The sequence below is a fragment of the Gallinula chloropus genome, assembly GCF_964237585.1.
Source record: "Gallinula chloropus genome assembly, chromosome: 2".
In the NCBI taxonomy this organism is placed as follows: Eukaryota; Metazoa; Chordata; class Aves; order Gruiformes; family Rallidae; genus Gallinula; species Gallinula chloropus.
This window is the reverse complement of record NC_140086.1, coordinates 79,640,949-79,659,786: the sequence shown is the minus strand read 5'-3', so window position 1 is coordinate 79,659,786 and position 18,838 is coordinate 79,640,949. Positions and strand designations below refer to the sequence as shown.

Here is an 18,838-nt window from a genome sequence, read left to right as displayed (position 1 = left end):
CTTTTTGTGGATTCTGGGCTCATCATTCTCACATGAAAGATAATGAATAGGCATATATATCTATATGTGTTTATAAATATCTTAGACTTGGGATGCAGGGGGAATTGGCCAGCCCGTTTTCAGTGGTCTGTGGGGACAGGACAAGGGGCAATGGCTGTAAGCTGGAGCATAGGAAGTTCCGCACCAACATGCGGAAGAACTTTTTCACAGTGAGGGTGACGGAGCAGTGGAATAGGCTGCCCAGGGAGGTGGTTGAGTCTCCTTCTCTGGAGATATTCAAGTCTCGTCTGGATGCCTATCTGTGTAATGTGAGATAGGGAGCCTGCTTTGGCAGGGGGGTTGGACCCGATAATCTCTTGAGGTCACTTCCAGCCCCTAAGATTCTGTGATTCTGTGATTCTGTGATCTACCTAGCAAACAGTTGTTGTGCCCTTTCCCATCTCTTGTTTTAGGTTTAGAGGTTGCTATTAATTGAATATTTTAGAGGGAGAAGAGACATGCTTACCATGCACAAGTAAGGAAACATTCCCTAGAAGACAGGTTTAACTTAAGAGCTGTTGGGTTATTGGGGTAAGGTACATCAAACAAAAGAAATTAAGCAGAAGGGAAAGATTTCCCACAAGCAGAGAACAAGCCTCAAAGCAGCTGCGAGTCATTGCTTAACATGAGGTGAAAAGCAAAGTCCACTCCAGTCCAGCCAGCTGGCTAAACAGAACCAGAGGTGGGACAGACATGCACCGTGCCTGTACCACTCTTCCACAGATGCTTCTCCAAGCAGTCTTCACTTCAGGTGGGTGTACATCAACATATGAATATATCTGTGGACAATGTGTAAAGGCAAACAACTCAATACTGCGCACACCCTGTATTCATAGTGCACGCTGAAACCGCTGCCCAGAAACTGTACAGGTAGAACAACTTCATGCCAGCTTGTGAAAGGAAGAAGTTTCAGGATCTTTCTGCCATTTAATTTTTTTTTTCTGATACCATCTGCAAATACCTGATATCATCTGATATCTGGTATCATCTGCAGGAGTCATATGCTCCCATCATCTGGTCACCTATTAACGACCTGCCAGTTGGTGAAGAGCTGCTCACAACAAGGAGTTCAGTCTGCACAGGTATTCTCACCTCCCATCTGCACTCTCATTATTGACAGCTCGCTCTGGAGCAAGATTTGCAAGGTCCTGTAGAAAGACTTGGAAAACTTTCTTATCTGCACACTTTACAAAAAGCTGCTCCAATTAAAAGGTTTGTATTCCTTAAATCTCATGGGTCAATGTAAGGACTCTGTTTGTAATTTGGTATCAATTCATAGACTGAGTCTCAACAGGGTATTGGTCCAGTAGCCTGCCAATATTTGAAATGTAAGGAGTAGAAAAGATGCTGGTAATTCTATAGCATTGGGGCAAATCCTGTCCATCTACCTTCAGGGCATGACACACATGCCTAGGATGAGTGGCACAGCAACGGTGGGCTTCTGTTTCTCCTTGCCTTTGGGAGAGCTAGTCATCTGTGGTAATGCTGTGTTCTGGCAATAGATAAATAATATTTTGTGGTTATTTTTACGTCCTTTTTCTGTTTCTTTCTCTGGGTTTTCATTTGTCTCTGAGCTTTAAGGTTGAGGGGGGGGGGGGGGGGGAAGGGGAGGGGTTGACTACCTGTACCAGATCATTTTTCTATCTTAGACATATTTGTAGCTTTATGGGGATCAGTTAATCATAAAAACCCAAACACAAGCCTACAGTGTGATCCCCTGGCTCAGTTCGTAGAAAAAGCTGAACAACATTTATGGTCCCTCTTTGCCTTACCACACCAAAGACATGCAAATCCTGTTTCTGTTGGCCTTAATTTTGCCTGGCCCAAAGTTGTGCAGGTATTTATATGAAATGTCCTATGGAACACACATCATCTGGGGACACAAAGCAAACAAGCATATAAAGTAGCTGCATATGTACTGCCACCATGCTTAGAAACAGCCATACTCCCAGCCCTAGGGCCCAGTAAATTCCCTCAGTCCCCAGATGGTTTGTGACTGAATATGTGCAGAGAGAAGTGGCCATAGGTTTTGTGGGGTCCTAGGCTTAGAATACTGTTGCTGTTTGGTGCTCCCCTACCCAGCTTACCAGCCTGACAACATCTGCTGGCTGCCAAGTCTGTCTTTTGCATCTCAGACCAACCCTGCAGCTAGGGATAGGTTCTGCCTTGGAGCATGGAAAATGCTGGTTTAAATTTCAGCTAAAGTACAGGACCCCTGGGAATAAACAGGTAGATCTGTTGGATGTAGGAACAGAGGAATCCCAGGCAGAAACGAAGTTTTCCTATTATTTTCTCTCTATACTGTGTGCATGCAAGACAAAAATTAACCCTCATTACATGCGCTTTTCACAGGCCTTTAAACAAGGCCATGTGCATGGAGAGAGACTGGATGCTGTTAAACTGTGTTTTAAACTGTAGGCTTAAATCCAAAATATCTGTGATGACCTGGTGTACATTAAGCAGCTTAGGAAAAGAGATGAGACAGAGCTGAGACCTTGTGTTAGTGAAAAAAACCCCAACCACCACAAAAATAAGATTCCCAGATCATATGCCAAGATTGAAATACAGCACTAGGAATTTTCTTTCTCATAGACAGAGATGAAAGAATGATTTGAGATTCTTCCTCCTGTTGTTCATGCTCTTATTTTAAGTTGAGCCCAGAGGGTAGTCACTGCACTCCCCTTCCCACTTGGCCTCCCCAAAACAGAAAATAAAAGAGGGCAGCTCTCTAGTCTTAACCGAATTTAGAAAAGCAGGAGGAGAAGTAGCTTCACTTGAGGGCTGCAGATTTTAATGCTTGGCAAGAAAAGGGGAATTTCTAATTGCTGGCAGCATCTCAGATGAATCATTCGCTTTGTCACAAAATTACATGCATTTGGAGCACTAAAATTATCTACAACTATAATTCTTTTTTTTTTCAACAGCTTCAAAAATATAGTTGTTGTGAACTTCTCTGTAAATGTGTTTTTCTGTGCACATTTCACGTTTGGCGTCACAAAGGCACAGTTGGCATGGTGATGTCACTGTGCTTTAATTCAGTAAGGTAACAGAGGGGACAGCATACACTTCTGGCCCAACAGGAACTGTTAGTAACAGAATTCACCAGCTATGTTCTCAGAAAGATGGGAAGTTGTAGCTCAGATTGCTTCTTCCCTTTTCCCACCGCAGACACCGAGTCTTGCAGAGTGAGGCTCTGCCACACCAGTACGTAGGGCTTACCATTGAGTTTTGACGAAGTTGACCAGCATAATCTTCAATTTATGAAGACAGATCCTAGCCTAGCAGCTGGCTGGGCTTTCCAGCACACCTGATGGAAAAGATGCTGCTGGGAACACAGCCCCAGAGCTGCCAAATGGAGCCAGCCCCTACATGCTGACATTTTGTAACGGCCCTGGGAGCTGTCAGTGAAGGCAGAGGGTAAAGAACCTGGGAAGTTCTTTTAAAGGCATCAGGATGCCAACAAATAGGCTGTAAATTTGTGTAAGTGCACTCACACAAGGAACTTTCTCACACCGTTTCCTGAGCTTATAGTTCAACTGTGAGCAGTTACATCAGGCAGCAGAGGGCATCGGGACTTCAAGTGAAGAGGACAGAAAAGGATGAGCACTGGTCAGATGAGCAGTGATCTTTCATTCTCCAGTGCTCTTCAGTGAGAAGAGCCTCATGGAAAGTTGGTCATGCAGGGTCAAATGTCAAGTATTTTCATGTTTACTGAAGGCAGCACCACTCCCACAATATGATGGTGTTTGTGCTACTTGCCTCATGCCTTGCTTTGGAAGATGTTGGGCGAGTTCTACGCTATACTCCCCAGCCTTGCTGCACATCTCTGTTCTCCTTATCAGTGCTTTGCTGAAGAGAGGTGAAGTAGAAGAAACTGTTTTCCCTTTACATTACCTCACTGCTGGTGGCATTCTTCCCTCTTCCAGGTTCCCAGAGCAGAGTTGTCACATCTATGGAGTTAGTAGGAATTCAAGGATTATTGTATGAAGAGAATTTAGTGATACTTTCCCCCACAGAATTCCAGATATCCTCCTTTCAGCAAAGGAAAAGAGAAAAAGGCAAATTCTGTAATTAAATATTTATGCTAGTTGGATAACAAAGTTAAATTCCACAAGTTGAGGCTGTTTTGTCCTCAGGAGTACATGGTAAATTATTTCCTTGTCCTTATCTTGGCCTAAAAGCTTTCTTGCTCTTATTCTTCCCATTTTCTTCCCTGTCTGGCTGGGGTGAGCGAGCTTGTGGGTGCTTGGCTATTGACCGGGACCAACTCATCGCTGTCATCTGGTAAGTGTGACAAAGAATCACCGGGGAACTGAGCTTACTGAAGAACGTTTTCTGATGCTTGGAAGCCATCTACTGGATAGCACAAAATCCTTCACAGCTGAGAGCTGCGTTTGTCATCTGAAACTCAGAGGCTGAGTGTTTCCAACAATTGTGAGAGGCAGCATATCACAGCCCCAAAGGTTACTGCCAGGGAGGAAACATTAAGCTGAACATGAGAACCTGACTTCAGTGACACGGGGAGTTGTTAGCTGCTGTCTGTGCTATCGCCTTCAGCAGCTGCTACACACAAACTGGTACAAGTGCATTCAAATTAGCTGCCCCTACATTTCAATGTAGAGTTGATCTATGGCCAAACACTTCACTAATGAACAAGATGTTTTGGTTAAAAGCCCTTCTGAGTTATTAACCTTTGAATTATGCAAAACTGGAATGCTGGAAGGTGAAAGCATCCAGCACCCACCCTACTTCTTTCATGCTTTCTGTTTTACCCCTCCTATCCTCATCAACCAGCATGCACAACCCATGCCACCAGTCCCAGCAATGACCCAGCCATCCTCCTCACCCACTACCCGTGGCTGACACAAACCTGACACCAAACTTAATGAAAAGAGATGCAGATTGGCCAGGCCCCTGGGAGATGATAGTTTTCTGTGTTTATCTCGGGTCCTCACTAAGTACATCATCTCCTGTCTCTGGGGTGTGTGAGGTGCTTTTCCAGACAAAGCTCTGAAAAAGCCTCTGTGATGCTGCCTGCTCCACCCCAGGTCAGGATCAGGTTTGGACTAACACCATGAAGGATGCTGATAAGAGGAATGAATGCCACATTGCGAGGCAGCAGCACCCCTCCAGCCTCAGCTGTCATGCCAGGATCCTCTCCCAGATGATTTCAAGTGATGTTGAAAGACCCAAATCCTGCCCTCTCACCAAGTAAGATGGAAAATGAAAAGAGTTTCTCTCCCCACAGGGAGGTCTTCAGACATACCAAAACCCTCACAAGCCAAGGGGGAAGGACCAGGGCTTCTGTGACACTGCTTTTCAGAGAAATGATGACTCAAAAAAACACTAGTGCTATAATGACACTAACATAACAGGGTCAGAGGTGAGACTGCTGTAATGCTGCTCAAGTATAGAGGAAGAATGAAATCCGGGTACTGGCAAAACCCTGCTATACAGGCATTTTCAGTGGTCTCAAAAGACGCATCTTTTTGGAGAACTAAGCTAATTTGCAATCATACATATACCATCAATCTCCCCTTTAGGCAAATTGCACATTGCTTTTGAACATTATTTGTTAGACATTAAACTCAAGCTAAGCGGGTAGACTTGCTGGCAACAAACAACTACACTGGGCAATGTTTAATGTGCTTCAACTTGGCAGCCACAACCTAGTCAAGAAGCAAGTTCAGTATTAGGGTAGGAGCAGCAAGATTGCCAGTGTTTTGCTTTGGACTTAAAATGAGAAATGAATCGTGGTTCATACATTTTTTGAGATACAAATTTTAAAAAAGAAAGACATTTAAAACCAAGGTCTTTTCCCCCATTATAATAGAGAAATGTGTTCAGCTGCTCTGTTACATTCTTAACACGCATTTTCAACAGTTTCAATATGTTTTCTTTTTCCTGCTACCCTTGCAGCAAGGAGTAACAAACACATCCTGACTTGAAACTTTAGCTGCCTGCAGCACCACATTTAAACAAAACTTGGTAATGACTGTGTGCTTCTGGATTTCACAGAATCACAGAACACTGGGAGTTGAAAGGGACCTCTGGAGATCATCTAGTCCAACCCCCCTGCCAGAGCAGGATCACCTAGACTACATCACACAGGAACGCATCCAAGTAAGTCTTGAATGTCTCCAGAGAAGGAGACTCCACAACCTCTCTGGGCAGCCTGTGCCAGTGCTCTGCCACCCTCAGGGTGAAAAAGTTTCTCCTTATGTTCACATGGAACCCCACGTGCTCCAGATTTGCACAGCAACCTGTCTGTGCCACTGACTGGAAAAGATGCTGCAGCGCCTGTCATTTCCAGATGCACTTTATTGAGGATTATTTTCTTTTTAATGCTTTTTTTCTTTTATGAATACACATGTATTTCTTTATATGCAAAAAATACATATCTTTGCTTTGTACATCTGTAAAATACATAGTCAGAGAACCCAATTAAAACTCAGTGGAGCCTCAAGCCTGCCTCTGTGTTTCTTAAGTTGCTGCGTACAGCGCTCTCCACATTTACCGCTGAGACTCGGCAACTGCCCTCACCTGAAGTTCCTCTTCCTTCACTTCTGTTCCTGTCGCGATTCCACTAGCACCTCCGATGCCTGAGAAGCCAGCAGATGTTCCAACATGTCCTTTCTGGATTCTTGGGACAAAATTAATCTCCCCTAACTTCAGACATGTAGAGCAGAGGGATTTATGCTGGTGACTGACAGCTCCCGCTAATCAGTGAGGAGAACCAGCCCCTTCCAGAGCCCCCCTCCTCTGACTGACCATGCTGCTGCCCTCCGCAGACAAGGCAGAGAGCCCAAGGTCACCTGGTTTAGATGCAAACATCCAAGGTAGCGAGATAAACTCCACTGTCTGTGTTAGACCTTTATTAGCCCCCTTCTCTTAATATGCTCAAGATTACAAAAATGTACATTTTGACAGTTTAACACTTCTAATGCTTTTGTATTCCTACTCATAAATAATAAGCAAACCACTAAAAAGCACCCCAGAAAATTACATCCTTTTTTTTTTTTCTTTTGGTATGTCTGCTTGCACCAGAACAAGAATAAAATATAGACAACTTTACTGACAGCTGTAAAGGTTACTGTTGATGCAAAATAGATAGTGATACCCCATTCTCAGGCATTACAAAATTTCCCCATGCAGAGCAGAACCAAATCTAAAGCAGGCAAGCAAGTTCAGTGAAAATGTTTCTTTTAATAAATAAAGTTCCTGATATGCAGGTTTGGATGAGATGAAATTATGACAGGTAATCAAGCCTTCTTAATTAAAAGCTACAAATTGTTGAACAAAGCTGAACTCAGAAGAAGAAAAAACTGTTATAATACAGAACTCAGGTGTTTGTGTTCATAAATATATATACACATACATACAAATGAAAGGACTGTAAGGGATAAAATTGCTCTCCTGTACACAAAGGAACCCAGCAGTCTCCGTGCACTCCAAGCATTACCGCTTAGTTACCTCGGGCAAGTGCTTTAGGATGTCAGGTTCTATTCAAGTTGTTGTTACCAGCTTGTATTTTCTCCGGCAGGAGTTGAAAACAAGCCTGCCTGTCCCCACAGCTCTAGCAGCAAGAAAAGGCAAGGCTTTGCTTTCTCATAAACTCCTGCTTTCTTTATCGATATAACCACATGCTTATGGGATGCTGAGTTTTTCACAAATATTTTTCAAGGTCTCCCGGATCACTTTAGTATTTTATTGTATTTTCAAATTAAACCCTTCTGTTTTAGAAACAGTCAAACCACAATTGATCCTTCAAAAAACCAGAACTGGGCAAAATGTTCCACATAATAAAGTCAATCTTGTTTAGTTGTCCCGGACAGACTTCTTCAAACACTGAAGTCTAAACGAAAGATAGCAATCCTATGTGAAGTTTTTAATATATATACAGAGAATATAAGATGTAAACGCACTGCTAAGTGCACATAATGCATAGAAAATCTGTATTTTCTGAAAAGGCAGTGTTTGTGAATGCATTCTGTGCATGGCTTTCAGATGATTTGCAAAGTAAAGCTTGATATTACTTGGCAAGTAATGATGAAATTGGCTCCTACAGGATTTACAAGTGGACAAAACCCATCGACAGTTACTGGGTTGAACTCTGTTGTGTGCTACTTATTAATTAATATTGTTCTTCTTAGGTTTGGGAAAGCTTGTGTACTTTCCTCACTTATAAAGAACATCTTCCACTCACCTGGCACAGTATTCTTTTCCATTGGGGTTTTCTCACCGCCCTGTTTAAGACTTCTTCACTTTCAGATACCAGCACTGAGTGCAGACAGCATAATTTCATGTGTCTAAGGTAAATACAGTCTGCAGCTGGTTGCTCTGTCCATCCCTGGAGGAAGGTGGTCCAGCAATAGGGGAAGTCACATGTGATTTGAAGCAGCTACACAGCCTCATACGGCATCCTCCCATCTCAGGTAGCCCCAAGTCAACCCAAGTTTAATAGCCAAGAGTGTAAACTGCGGGACCCTGGGAGTTGCTTCCTCTGTGATTCATCCTCCCTAGCTAGAGACAGACCAGGAAAGGGCAGTAACTGCTTTAGGAACATAATTTTAACCCATCTGGAGATGTCATGGCAAACCCTTAGGCTAGCAATGGAAAATGCAGGGTTACCTTTGCCTGGTGTGTCACACAATCTGGTCTTTTTCATCTGACAACACTCAAACATAACATTTCCCCCCCATCCACCCAGACAGTATAACCAAATATTTTATGGTTTGTATAGCTGGCTGGTGGTGAATTGAGCTGTAATGGGAAAGCGAAGTATCTATACAATAAACCCATAAATCATTTTGTAATCATTAACAAGCATTCTCAGAATCTTGCTGCTGCCAATTAGATACCTAATTCGCTGGAACTGGTCACTCAGTATGTTACACAAAGGGAAGAAAAGAAGTCATTGGTCCTTCACAATCTGAAAAGAGGGATGTGGTAGTAGCGGTCATCCTCAGTCAGGAGAGAAATCTCATTCCATTCCCTTCGGTATTCATCTGGATAGTTCACTTGAAATTCTTCAGTATTAAACCTATGCAGTCTGTAAACTCTTATCTTTACTTCAAGTAGGTATCCAAGAAGAAACAGTTCAACCTGAAGATAAAAGAAGGATGTAAGACATTTATTTCTAAACTTAGAAAACTAACCCAAAGACAAGCCAAGGCAATGCAAGCCACCCAACTTCAAAACAGCAGACAAGGAATAAAAGGGGCCCTTTTGCAATTGACATAAGAAAAACAGATGTTTGAGGATATCCTCAGTGTCCCATCGGTCCTTCCATTGCTCTTTCACATGGAAGGGAGGTTCTAGTTAGCACTTGACAATTTGGGAACATCCCTCTCCGTCCTGACACAATATGTAAGCTGCTTCACAAGCCAGCTGGCACAGTGTAGTGGGGAGCATCTGCTGCTGGAAGACTGATGCACCTTGGAAAACAGGAAGCCTGCCACCTTGTGAGCACTTGCTACATGAGAGAGCGAATAGCAAAAGGGAAAAAAAAAGAAAATTCCTTGTACTGCATGTATATGAGACTTGAGAACTGCCATCTTCATTGACACGTCTTCTTACAAAGGACTGTGTAAGCTGGAAAAATGCTTTGGAAAAGTTCATGTCCTTGGGCACAGACAGACAGAGCAGAACGTGTCCAGGTACAATCAAACTGCTCCTGCAGGTGACTGCAACCTCTCACACTGGACTTGGTAACTGAAATTGGTTATACAAAATAATTTCACCCATTGGGAAGTGAAGCTGTTTGCAGAGTGGCAGTATGCAGCTCAGCTGTCAGCACTTAAGTCCTCACTGAATCTAAAATTGAAAAAAAAATTCTCTACATATAAAGGTGAACAATTAATGGCATCCTCATTGCCTGCTCCTAACAGACATTAGATCTAATGGGAACCAACGAGAGGAGAAAAAGTAGAGTGATGATAGAGGGTTTGCCATGTTGGAACAAATAGGAAGAGTGAAACAACATGTCAAGTCTGCATAATCTAAGATTATTTTACATATCACAGGTATTGCTGCTCAAAACCCTATCTCACTGATAGCTTGCAGCATTTATTTCTGGCTCAGCAAAACAAAATCTCTGTCCACCTTGTTTTACTCTGGTACAGGTTTTACCCTGGAAGATGAGTTCCTGTCCCCAGTCCACTTCCCTACATTCCAAAAGAAGAAGAAGAAAAAAAAAAAAAAGACCAGCTATCATGGATGATACAGTCATTAATCACGTCAGAGATGGAGTAACATTTATGATTTATATGTCATTGATATCATTACCTGGTCTAGGCAAATAGAGTCACCTATAGAGTTCAGATGATTCATCATGAAACTCAAAGGGTCAGATGAAGAATCACGAGCAAGGAGAAGGCTGAAGAGGTTATGTACAGGTTCTTCCCTGTTCTTTATCTGCTCGTAGGCTTCGACAACTTCGTAGAGCATGATGAATTTTATGGCTTCATACAATTTGTGCTCCTTGCTCTCATCTGAAAAGAGCGTATTACACAGGTTTCCTCTTTCTTCATGATCTTTAGTAGCACTTATTTCAGCCCACTGGAAAGCACACAGAAGAATATTAATCAAATTATTAGGAATTCTTTTTAACATGAAGATTCCAACACAGGAACAATTGCCAGGCTTCACAATGATGCTCAGTGACTGGGAGCCACGTGAACTTCAGTTAATTCTGTGCTTGTATCATCTGTATGTTGAAGTGGTCATAAACTCTGAATTAACACCAAAAAAATCTAACTGGCCCATGAATACTCCATGGGGGAAATACAGATTGCCCCATCACCTCATGCCTTCCTGAAGACTCTCCTTAAAGGTTAAAAATGAGACCAAGCAGATGAACCCTAATGCCCTTTTTCATGAGGACTCTACTATTGAAGTGAGCAGCCTGTCCTAAGGGTAATGCACCTGCTAACCAACACAGCCCAGGCCCAGCAGCATCTGCAGGCAGCAGCCCACAAAATGACAATGGAGCTGGGACAGGCAGCAGAGAACCCTGTTAGTGAAAACAGGCAAAAAACCATCTCACTGGCCAAACAGCATCTTTACACAACAGAAATGAGTATTTTAAATACAAAATGGAAGTTGGGGGCTAGACCTTGTGCCTTATCACAGAATCACAGAATGTTCTGGGTCAGAAGGGACCCAGGAGTTCCAACCCCCCTCCACAGACAGGGCCACAAACCTCTAGGCCTGGATCTAGACAAGGCTGCCCAGGGCCTCATCCAACCTGGCCTTGAACACTTCCAGGGACAGAGCATCCACCACCTCTCTGGGCAGCCTGTTCCAGCACCTCACCACTCTATAAAAAACTTCCCCCTAATATCTAATCTAAACCTTCCCTCCTTTAGCTTCAATCCATTCCCCTTGTCCTGCCATTGTCTACCCTTCTAAAAAGTTGATTCCCCTCCTGTTTGTATGTTCCCTTCAGGTACTGGAAAGGCTGCAATGAGGTTCCCCCACAGCCTTCTCTTCTCTAGGCTAAACAAGCCCAGCTCCCCCAGCCTCTCTTCATAGGGGAGGTGCTCCAGCCCTCTAATCATCTTCGTGTCCCTCCTCTGAACCAGCAAAATGCATAGTGCAGCTGCTCTGTAAGAACTTGCCAATTGTCTGAAGTTACTCACCATGCTGACTTATAACTTTTTTTTTTTTTCTGTAAAAACATCCAGTTTAAATGCTAAGGGGCTAACATCAGCTCACAAAGAACCACAGCAAGGTAAAAATAAAAGCCAAACAGCCCAGTGCTGGCAAATGCCAAGAGTGACAGAACAAAATGATAACTACACCTGAGAACCACCACACAGGTCTCAAGAAGATGGGAACAGAGAGGTTGCAGGCAACAGACAAGGATCAGCTCTCTATTTTAATACCCTCTTTTTATTATTAATGCTTCTTCTTCTTTAAGTAACAACTGGTATCACATATTATACAGTTTCAAAATGCAGAGTTGTGGCTCGCATACATGTGGCCACAGCAAAGGAACTAGGATAAATGCATACCAGTAAAAGAAACTGTTGTGGCTGTGGCAAGGCATCCCAAAACTGTAAGGGGGACTGTAGAATTAAAAAATGATGGTTTAAGATATGATACACTGGATAATGGATGTCTTCAGAGAAGGTTTTCAATCTAATCTTGGACAAAACCCTGGAGTTCAGCAAATTCCAGTGTCCGCCCGATGACTGACCCAGGAGACAATACAAAGCAAATTCCCAGCAGGAGGAAGATGGACAGGAGATGGTGGTGGTGTGCTGGGGACAGCTTGTGGTGAGGCAAATGGGAACAGTGCAGAGGTCACACAACCACAGACACAGTGAAACCCCAGAGGAGCTCAAGGAAGGTGCAAGGTCTTGCCAGGATGATTTTCAAAATCTCCTTTTCAGGCTTTCAGGCTACTAAAACTCCCCAAGATTTGAATATGTAAACTCCTGGCTGGGAATGCAGGCCATCTGGATACATGGAGCAGAGGGGTCAGTGAGGCTGCACAGGTCTCTGTAACCAAATGCTTCAGGTCACAGAGAGAAATTATAGTAAAACTGAATAAATACGACACTTCATGGAGAGCGAAGCAAAGGAAAGACAAAAGCTTGAGCAGAAAATACACTGTTAAATTGTTCCCTCTCATCTAGAGAGAGAATTGGGGTAACAGCTGTGGAGATAATGGTCTCCCTAACTTGCAGGGAGGTCCCACAGATTTAACCTTATAGAACCCCTGCCAGAGAGGCACTGGCTTGGCCAGAAGCTCAGCTCCCTGAACCTGGGAGGGAGGCTGACTGTCAAAAACATCTCAACCCACTTCTCAGTGCTTTTATTCCCCTCAACCATCTCCTAAATACTCACATTGGCCTTTAATGCCTCCATACATTTGCGCAGTTTACCAAAGACATTGGGACCTGTGTATCTCTCTGGCCCAAAACTGTACTGCTGAATCCAGTTGCAACCTTGAGAATACAAAAGCTTTTCAGGGAACTGGGAAACAAAACAAAACAGTTAATTAAGTCGAGATCATAACCATAGCAAGAAGCAGATTATAAAGTCATATAAACTTGTCTAAACACATTTTAATTTATGATGTAGCTCTATCTTCTGGTTGTACAGTTCAAACAAAAGATATGAATCTGCTTCAGAACAACTCAGATGTTAAGAAGGAACCTCCGTTTGACTGCCAAGTCCTTAAGCAACTTTTAAAACAGGGCCAGCCCCAAAAAAAAGAAAATATGCTCTCAACAAAGTATGCAACCAGCACTCTGGAAAAGCTGGATACATCCAAGCTTGGTGAGGTTTTTAGGACTATGGACACCTTCCGATTTGCACATACATCCCCATGTGCAGCAGCTATAGCTCCCTACCTCCTCACAGCTATCTTCTGCTGGAGCTCCTGGAGCCCAGCAACATGCTTAGCAGCTCCCAAGCAAAGCACTGTGACCCCTTCCCTGGGGAGCCTGTTCCCCAACCACCCTCTCAGTGAAGAGCCTCTTCCTAATATCCAGCCTAAACCTCCTCTGTCATAGTTTCATGCCATTCCCTTGGGTTCTATCACTGGTCACCAAGGAGAGCAGATGGGTGCCTGCCCTTCGCTCCCCCTCATCAGGAAGCCACAGACCATGATGAGGTCTCCTCCCAACCTCCTTTTCTCCAGGCTGAATAAACCAAGGGACTTCATCCTCTCCTCATAAGACTTCCCCTCCAGACCCTCCACCATCCTCGTTGCCCTCCTCTGGACACTCTCCAACAGTTTTGTGTCCCTCTTGTACTGTGGCACCCAAAGTGCACCCAGTACCTGAGGTGAGGCCACATCTTTTGTGTTGAAGGAGTGACATCTAGCAGGGTGGCTGTAACATTTAACCACCCCACCCCTGTATAGATTCACATTCACTTTGGTACATTTACATCGGGGACACTTTTTCAATCAAGTGTAGTTCAAAGAGTCTGAAAACCTTCTCATTAAATTCTGATACTGAGCCCCCTCTACTTCCACAGCAGTCACATCCATGTTCCTACTGAGAAAAGCTTCCTTTCTGCAGTGAGAGGTCACCTGAACCATGTTCATTTAATAATTTTTACCTTTAATATATCTCTCTCCTTCATCCATGAGGGAAAAGGAATGCCTTGGCTGAGTATCTGGAAAAGCACTGCTCTCAGCACAGAATAGTTGTCCCTCCTGACTTGTCGCAGATATTTGATACGATAGCTCCAAAACAGGTCTTCATAAGCCTAGAAAAAATAGCAAAGAAGATACCCATAAACATTTTAAATCTCAGACTATGTTGAATCGGAGCCCGATTCCAAACTGCTCATAAAAAGGAGCCAGGGGAACAAGAACAAGGATATTTATAAATTTTATATACACAAAAATGGTCAAGCACCATAGTTTTTGTAAACACCTTAAACTAGCAGTGCCCCTTAAGAGTGATTCTGCTCTCTTTCCAAACCCAGCAACGTGCTCCACTCTGCGCTGTTGCTGGTGTAAACATTCACATGGTCAACCAGTGCAGAAGAGGTCAGCAAAGACTTCTTTGCCATAATGGCTTTAACCCTGATCACTGCATGACTTGTGCTACCACGTGGGGTGGAGCAGAAGGGCGGGAACAGGCGTCTGGAGAAAACTCCTTTTGGCAGAAACATCCCCTTTCTCTGACACGAACCCTTCATGCAGCGGTGACCCGACCCTGCGCAGATCTGGCAGCTCTGTGATGAAGCGGGTGGCCCTTCTTCCAGCCACACACTCCCTGTATTTCATCTGCATTACCTCCTGCTCCCATCCGAGCCCCTGGAGAAACAATTCCAATCAATAAGGTGGCAGAGAATTAACCCAGAAGGAGGACTCTGCTGCGTCAGTCTCACAGTTTGCTTCCTGAAGGGGACAGGAAGATGGTCACAATTCCTGGTCCTTTTACCATGGTTGCTTCCTCATCACCACCACCTGGCTGCTCCTGACACCTTTTGGCTGCACAGTCTCCCCTACCCTGGCTTTGCCTTGGCTGTTTTAAGTCTATGGGGTCCTTCCTGCTGGCAAAGCTTCCCGCTGCTTCCACGAGCTCAGGTGTCTCTGTTGGCTCACCACCTTGATGAACCACATCCAGCAGAAGATGTATGAGCCAGCACAAGAAAGGGAGAGGCAGTGTTTTGTTAGAATGGGGCAAGGAAAAAGGAGGGTCAAGGCAAGGAAGGAACTGCCCCTTTTGGGGACAGCAAGCACGTTAAGCTGGTTCAGGATCTCACAAGACCTCATCCTAAAATGTGCTCTTTACTGTGATAACGTCTACCAGATATAACCAGCCGTCCACTAGACTCCTGAGTCTCCTTTTCAGCTCTGATCATCTGGCAGGCTCACAGCTTTTCTGAAGGGCTTGTGCCCACTACATCTTTGAAAATGTATCAAGAGTTTTTGCTATCTTCTGTTACTTGTTCCTCCAAATCACTTTTGGCCTTGTTGTGTGCTGTTCTGGGCTCTTCTGGCATTGCTGTGTTTCCTCATTTAATCTGTCAAAGTCAGATCCTTTCTCTGTTCCATCACTTGGACACGACTCCAGCTTTTTGAACAATACCTTCTTTTTTCTCACAGCTCCCTCATGCTGCTCTTCAGTCTCATCAGGTTCGTTATCCCCTTTCCTAAGTCCTTCCTGATAGGCATCTGCTCTGTGATTCCAATACCACGACCTAAAGCGATAGATATGTCCGATACACCAACAGCAAATACTGAAGTCACTTTGGTGTCTTTCAGGGTCTTTTTGACATACTTTCCCATGTTATGGAGTTGACCTTTCTGAAGGTGCATGCAGTTGCAGCATTTTTTTCTTTGTTGTTCCTACATGGATGTGACAGTAAGCACGTGCTGGCTCCTCTTCCAGAGAACAGTAACAGAAATTACGAAGCAACATTCTGAGGCAGATCCTGTGCACTATGCAGTATCAAGACAAAGGTTCACAGAATCACAGTCACAAGGTTGGAAAAGACCTTTAAGATCATTGAGTCCAACCGTACCTGTCCTCTACTAAACCATATCTTGAAGTACCTCATCTGCCCGTCTTTTAAACACACCCAGGGATGGTGACTCAACCCCCTCCCTGGGCAGCCTGTTCCACATCCCGACAACTCTTTCAACAAAGAACTTTTTCCTAACATCTAAACTGACCCTGCCCTGGCACAGCTTTGTGCCATTTCCCCCTGTCCTATCTCCTGTCACCTGGCTGAAAAGACCATCACCCTCCTCTCTACAACCTCCTTTCAGGTAAATGTAGGCAGTGATAAAGTCTCCCCTCAGCCTCCTCTTCTCCAGACTAAATATCGCCAGCTCCCTCAGCTGCTCCTCATATGATTTGCCCTCCAGCCCCTTCACCAGCCTGGTTACCCTTCTCTGAAGATGCTCCAGGACCTTGATGTTCTTTTTTTAGTGAGGGGCCCAGAACTGGACACAGTATTTGAGGTGCAGCCTCACCAATGCCAAGTACAGGGGCACAATCACCTCCCTAGACCTACTGGCCACGCAGGACCCCGGGGAGGGCACTGCTGCTCCCACCATGCCCTCTGACACATCGCCCCCAAAAACAGCCACCAAGATAGAGCTGCCAACAGCCCACTGCATGTGCAATAACATCTGCCTTTTGTGGGAAGGGCAGCTGCCATTTCTGCCTATTGGGTGTGAACACATATGCTCAATGTACACAGCTGAGGAGCAGGTTAGTAAACTGACAGAAACCAGCGTTATCTCGTGTTGGCGAACCAGGAATTTAGCAGATCCTTGGCTCAGGAGGTCAGCTATCCATGACCCAAAGACTGGTTCAGTGCAGCACAACTCTGGCACCCCGACTCACAGTTAGGAAGAAAACTTACTAAGCTACAAGAAACTATTTCAGCTAAAATGGTGCAAGGTAAGAAAAATAAAAATCCAGGGAGAAGTGTAATAATGAAGATAGTCACAGCTAGCAACTAGAAGATACAAGGTGGGGGGGAATTAAATTAAGTAAAAGAACAACCCAAAATAACCCCTTGCATGGAAGGAAATAAAAACTACAGAAGAAAAAAAACCCCCAAACAAATGAGAATTGGAAAAGAGAAGCACCAAGGATTAGCTGATGCCAACGGGCAGCAGAAGCTGTCCCCTCTGTGTAGCCCAGGGCTGTCCGGCCAGCCCTCAGCATCTGACCGAGGTGCTGAGGATGATGAGGACGTCAGCTGTGAGATTAGTAGCTCATCAGTCCTAGCTACATGTGGCATGAGGCAGCGTGTGTCCTCCTGCTTGCAGCACCTTGCGAAGGGTGAGATGCTGATGCAGTAGGGCCTCATCCAGGGAGCACCGTGGCAGTGCCGTGCAGCCCAGGGACTCAGAGCTGGAGCAGAAGGGCACTGTGCAAAGGCAGGGGATGGCCACCCTCCAGCATGCCAGTCCTTGCCCAGACCTAACCTGGCATAGGTCAGATGTGAGGTCCTGCCCCCCCGCTGTGGCTGACGCAGCCAGAGAGGCATCCTCGGTGGCTGCTGGGGAGGGTGCCAGGCACCGGCTGCTGTCACATGGGGCTGCAGAGCGTGGAGGAGAAACGAGTGTCGTGCTTCATTCCTGCCTGGAATGAGAGTTTTTACCTTAAATCGAAGGCCGGCCAAAAGAAAGCACCTAAGAGCCTTGTTATTTGGGCTGGGGATTATTTTTCCTGCGAAAGCTGCTGCATGGGCTGCTGGTGCCCTGGGGAGGGGCAGGGGTTTGGAGAAGATGCAAGACTAAAACCCAAGCTACATTTTTACCTGCTCTACTCCAGTCTTTGTTTATACCCATGCTCACAGTGGTCCTTCTGCTTTTCATCTGGCCAGTCAGTGTAGCTGCAGCAGCTGCTTGCACTGGAGTGCTGTTGCTCCCCCAAGTACTTTCAACCCTCACCCTCAGGCAGAGATTAAAATATAACTCTTACCTCCCTCATGTGTTTGGCCTGCTTTGTTTCTCCTTTCCATTCTCTTGCACTGTAACCAAGCAGATCAACTTCTGTCAGCACACTGAGGTTCCCTAAATCGAGATTAATTCACAGGTTAGTTACCTCCTGCTGCTCTGCCCCAAAGAGGTGGCGGTGGTGGGTGGGGATTAACGGGCACAGAACAACAACAAAAAGGTTACTTATGAGTTTTCTCTGCAGGTAGATGCTCCACCTGAAATCCAAATGATGAAACAGGTGTCAAAGAGGAGTTGTCAAAAGTCAATATTTACTGAAATAAGCAGCGGCGTGAAGGATTAACGCCTGCCCAGTGAAGCCCTACCTTTTCAGGAGCTGTGCTAAGCAGCTGTACAGCCGCCTGCAATACCAACAGACAGCGACGAGGAAAGACATGCTGAGCATGAGCTGCACTCTCACTTTTTGCCACATGAGACACAAGGATTGCTTGGTGGCTGATGTCCAGGACCGCACCTCATGCCTTCCTAAAATGGGGATAAAAAGAGAGGGGAGGGGAGGGGAAAAGAAACCACAAACCCGCTTGTCACTGTTTTGCAATACTTGTTTCTATTTGTTTTCATACAGGAAGAAAAATCATCCAAGAAAAATCATACCACTCCAGATGAAACACACAATGTGAAATGTGAAAGGAGGGTGGTATATTTTTATATACTTTATACGTATACTCTACATATACTTAGTGTTTCAAGTTTCTAGGGGCGCACGTGGCTGGCACTTCCAAACTTTCCCATGTGCCATGCAGACCAGATACCTAGTTACAACGGAGTCATGGGAAGACTGGTACCAAAGCAACTGTTCAACGACCAAAAAAGACCCAACCCACCAAACCCTAACAATTTTTGCTT

At 44.8% G+C, this 18,838-nt stretch overlaps 1 protein-coding gene across 1 annotated transcript; it reads right to left on the bottom strand.

Annotated features, from left to right (window-relative positions):
* Positions 1-8,964: 8,964 nt before the first annotated feature.
* OTULINL (OTU deubiquitinase with linear linkage specificity like) lies at positions 8,965-18,392 on the bottom strand (the record flags this gene model as incomplete). The annotated part of the gene is made up of 7 exons (XM_084260631.1): positions 18,298-18,392; positions 18,158-18,189; positions 17,958-18,049; positions 14,119-14,268; positions 12,895-13,023; positions 10,327-10,599; positions 8,965-9,144 (listed from the first exon to the last, which is right to left on the bottom strand). Exons 1-7 carry the CDS (start codon positions 18,375-18,377, stop codon positions 8,965-8,967), a joined length of 936 nt encoding a protein of 311 aa, XP_084116757.1. The 5' UTR covers positions 18,378-18,392.
* Between the last annotated feature and the right edge of the window lie 446 nt (positions 18,393-18,838).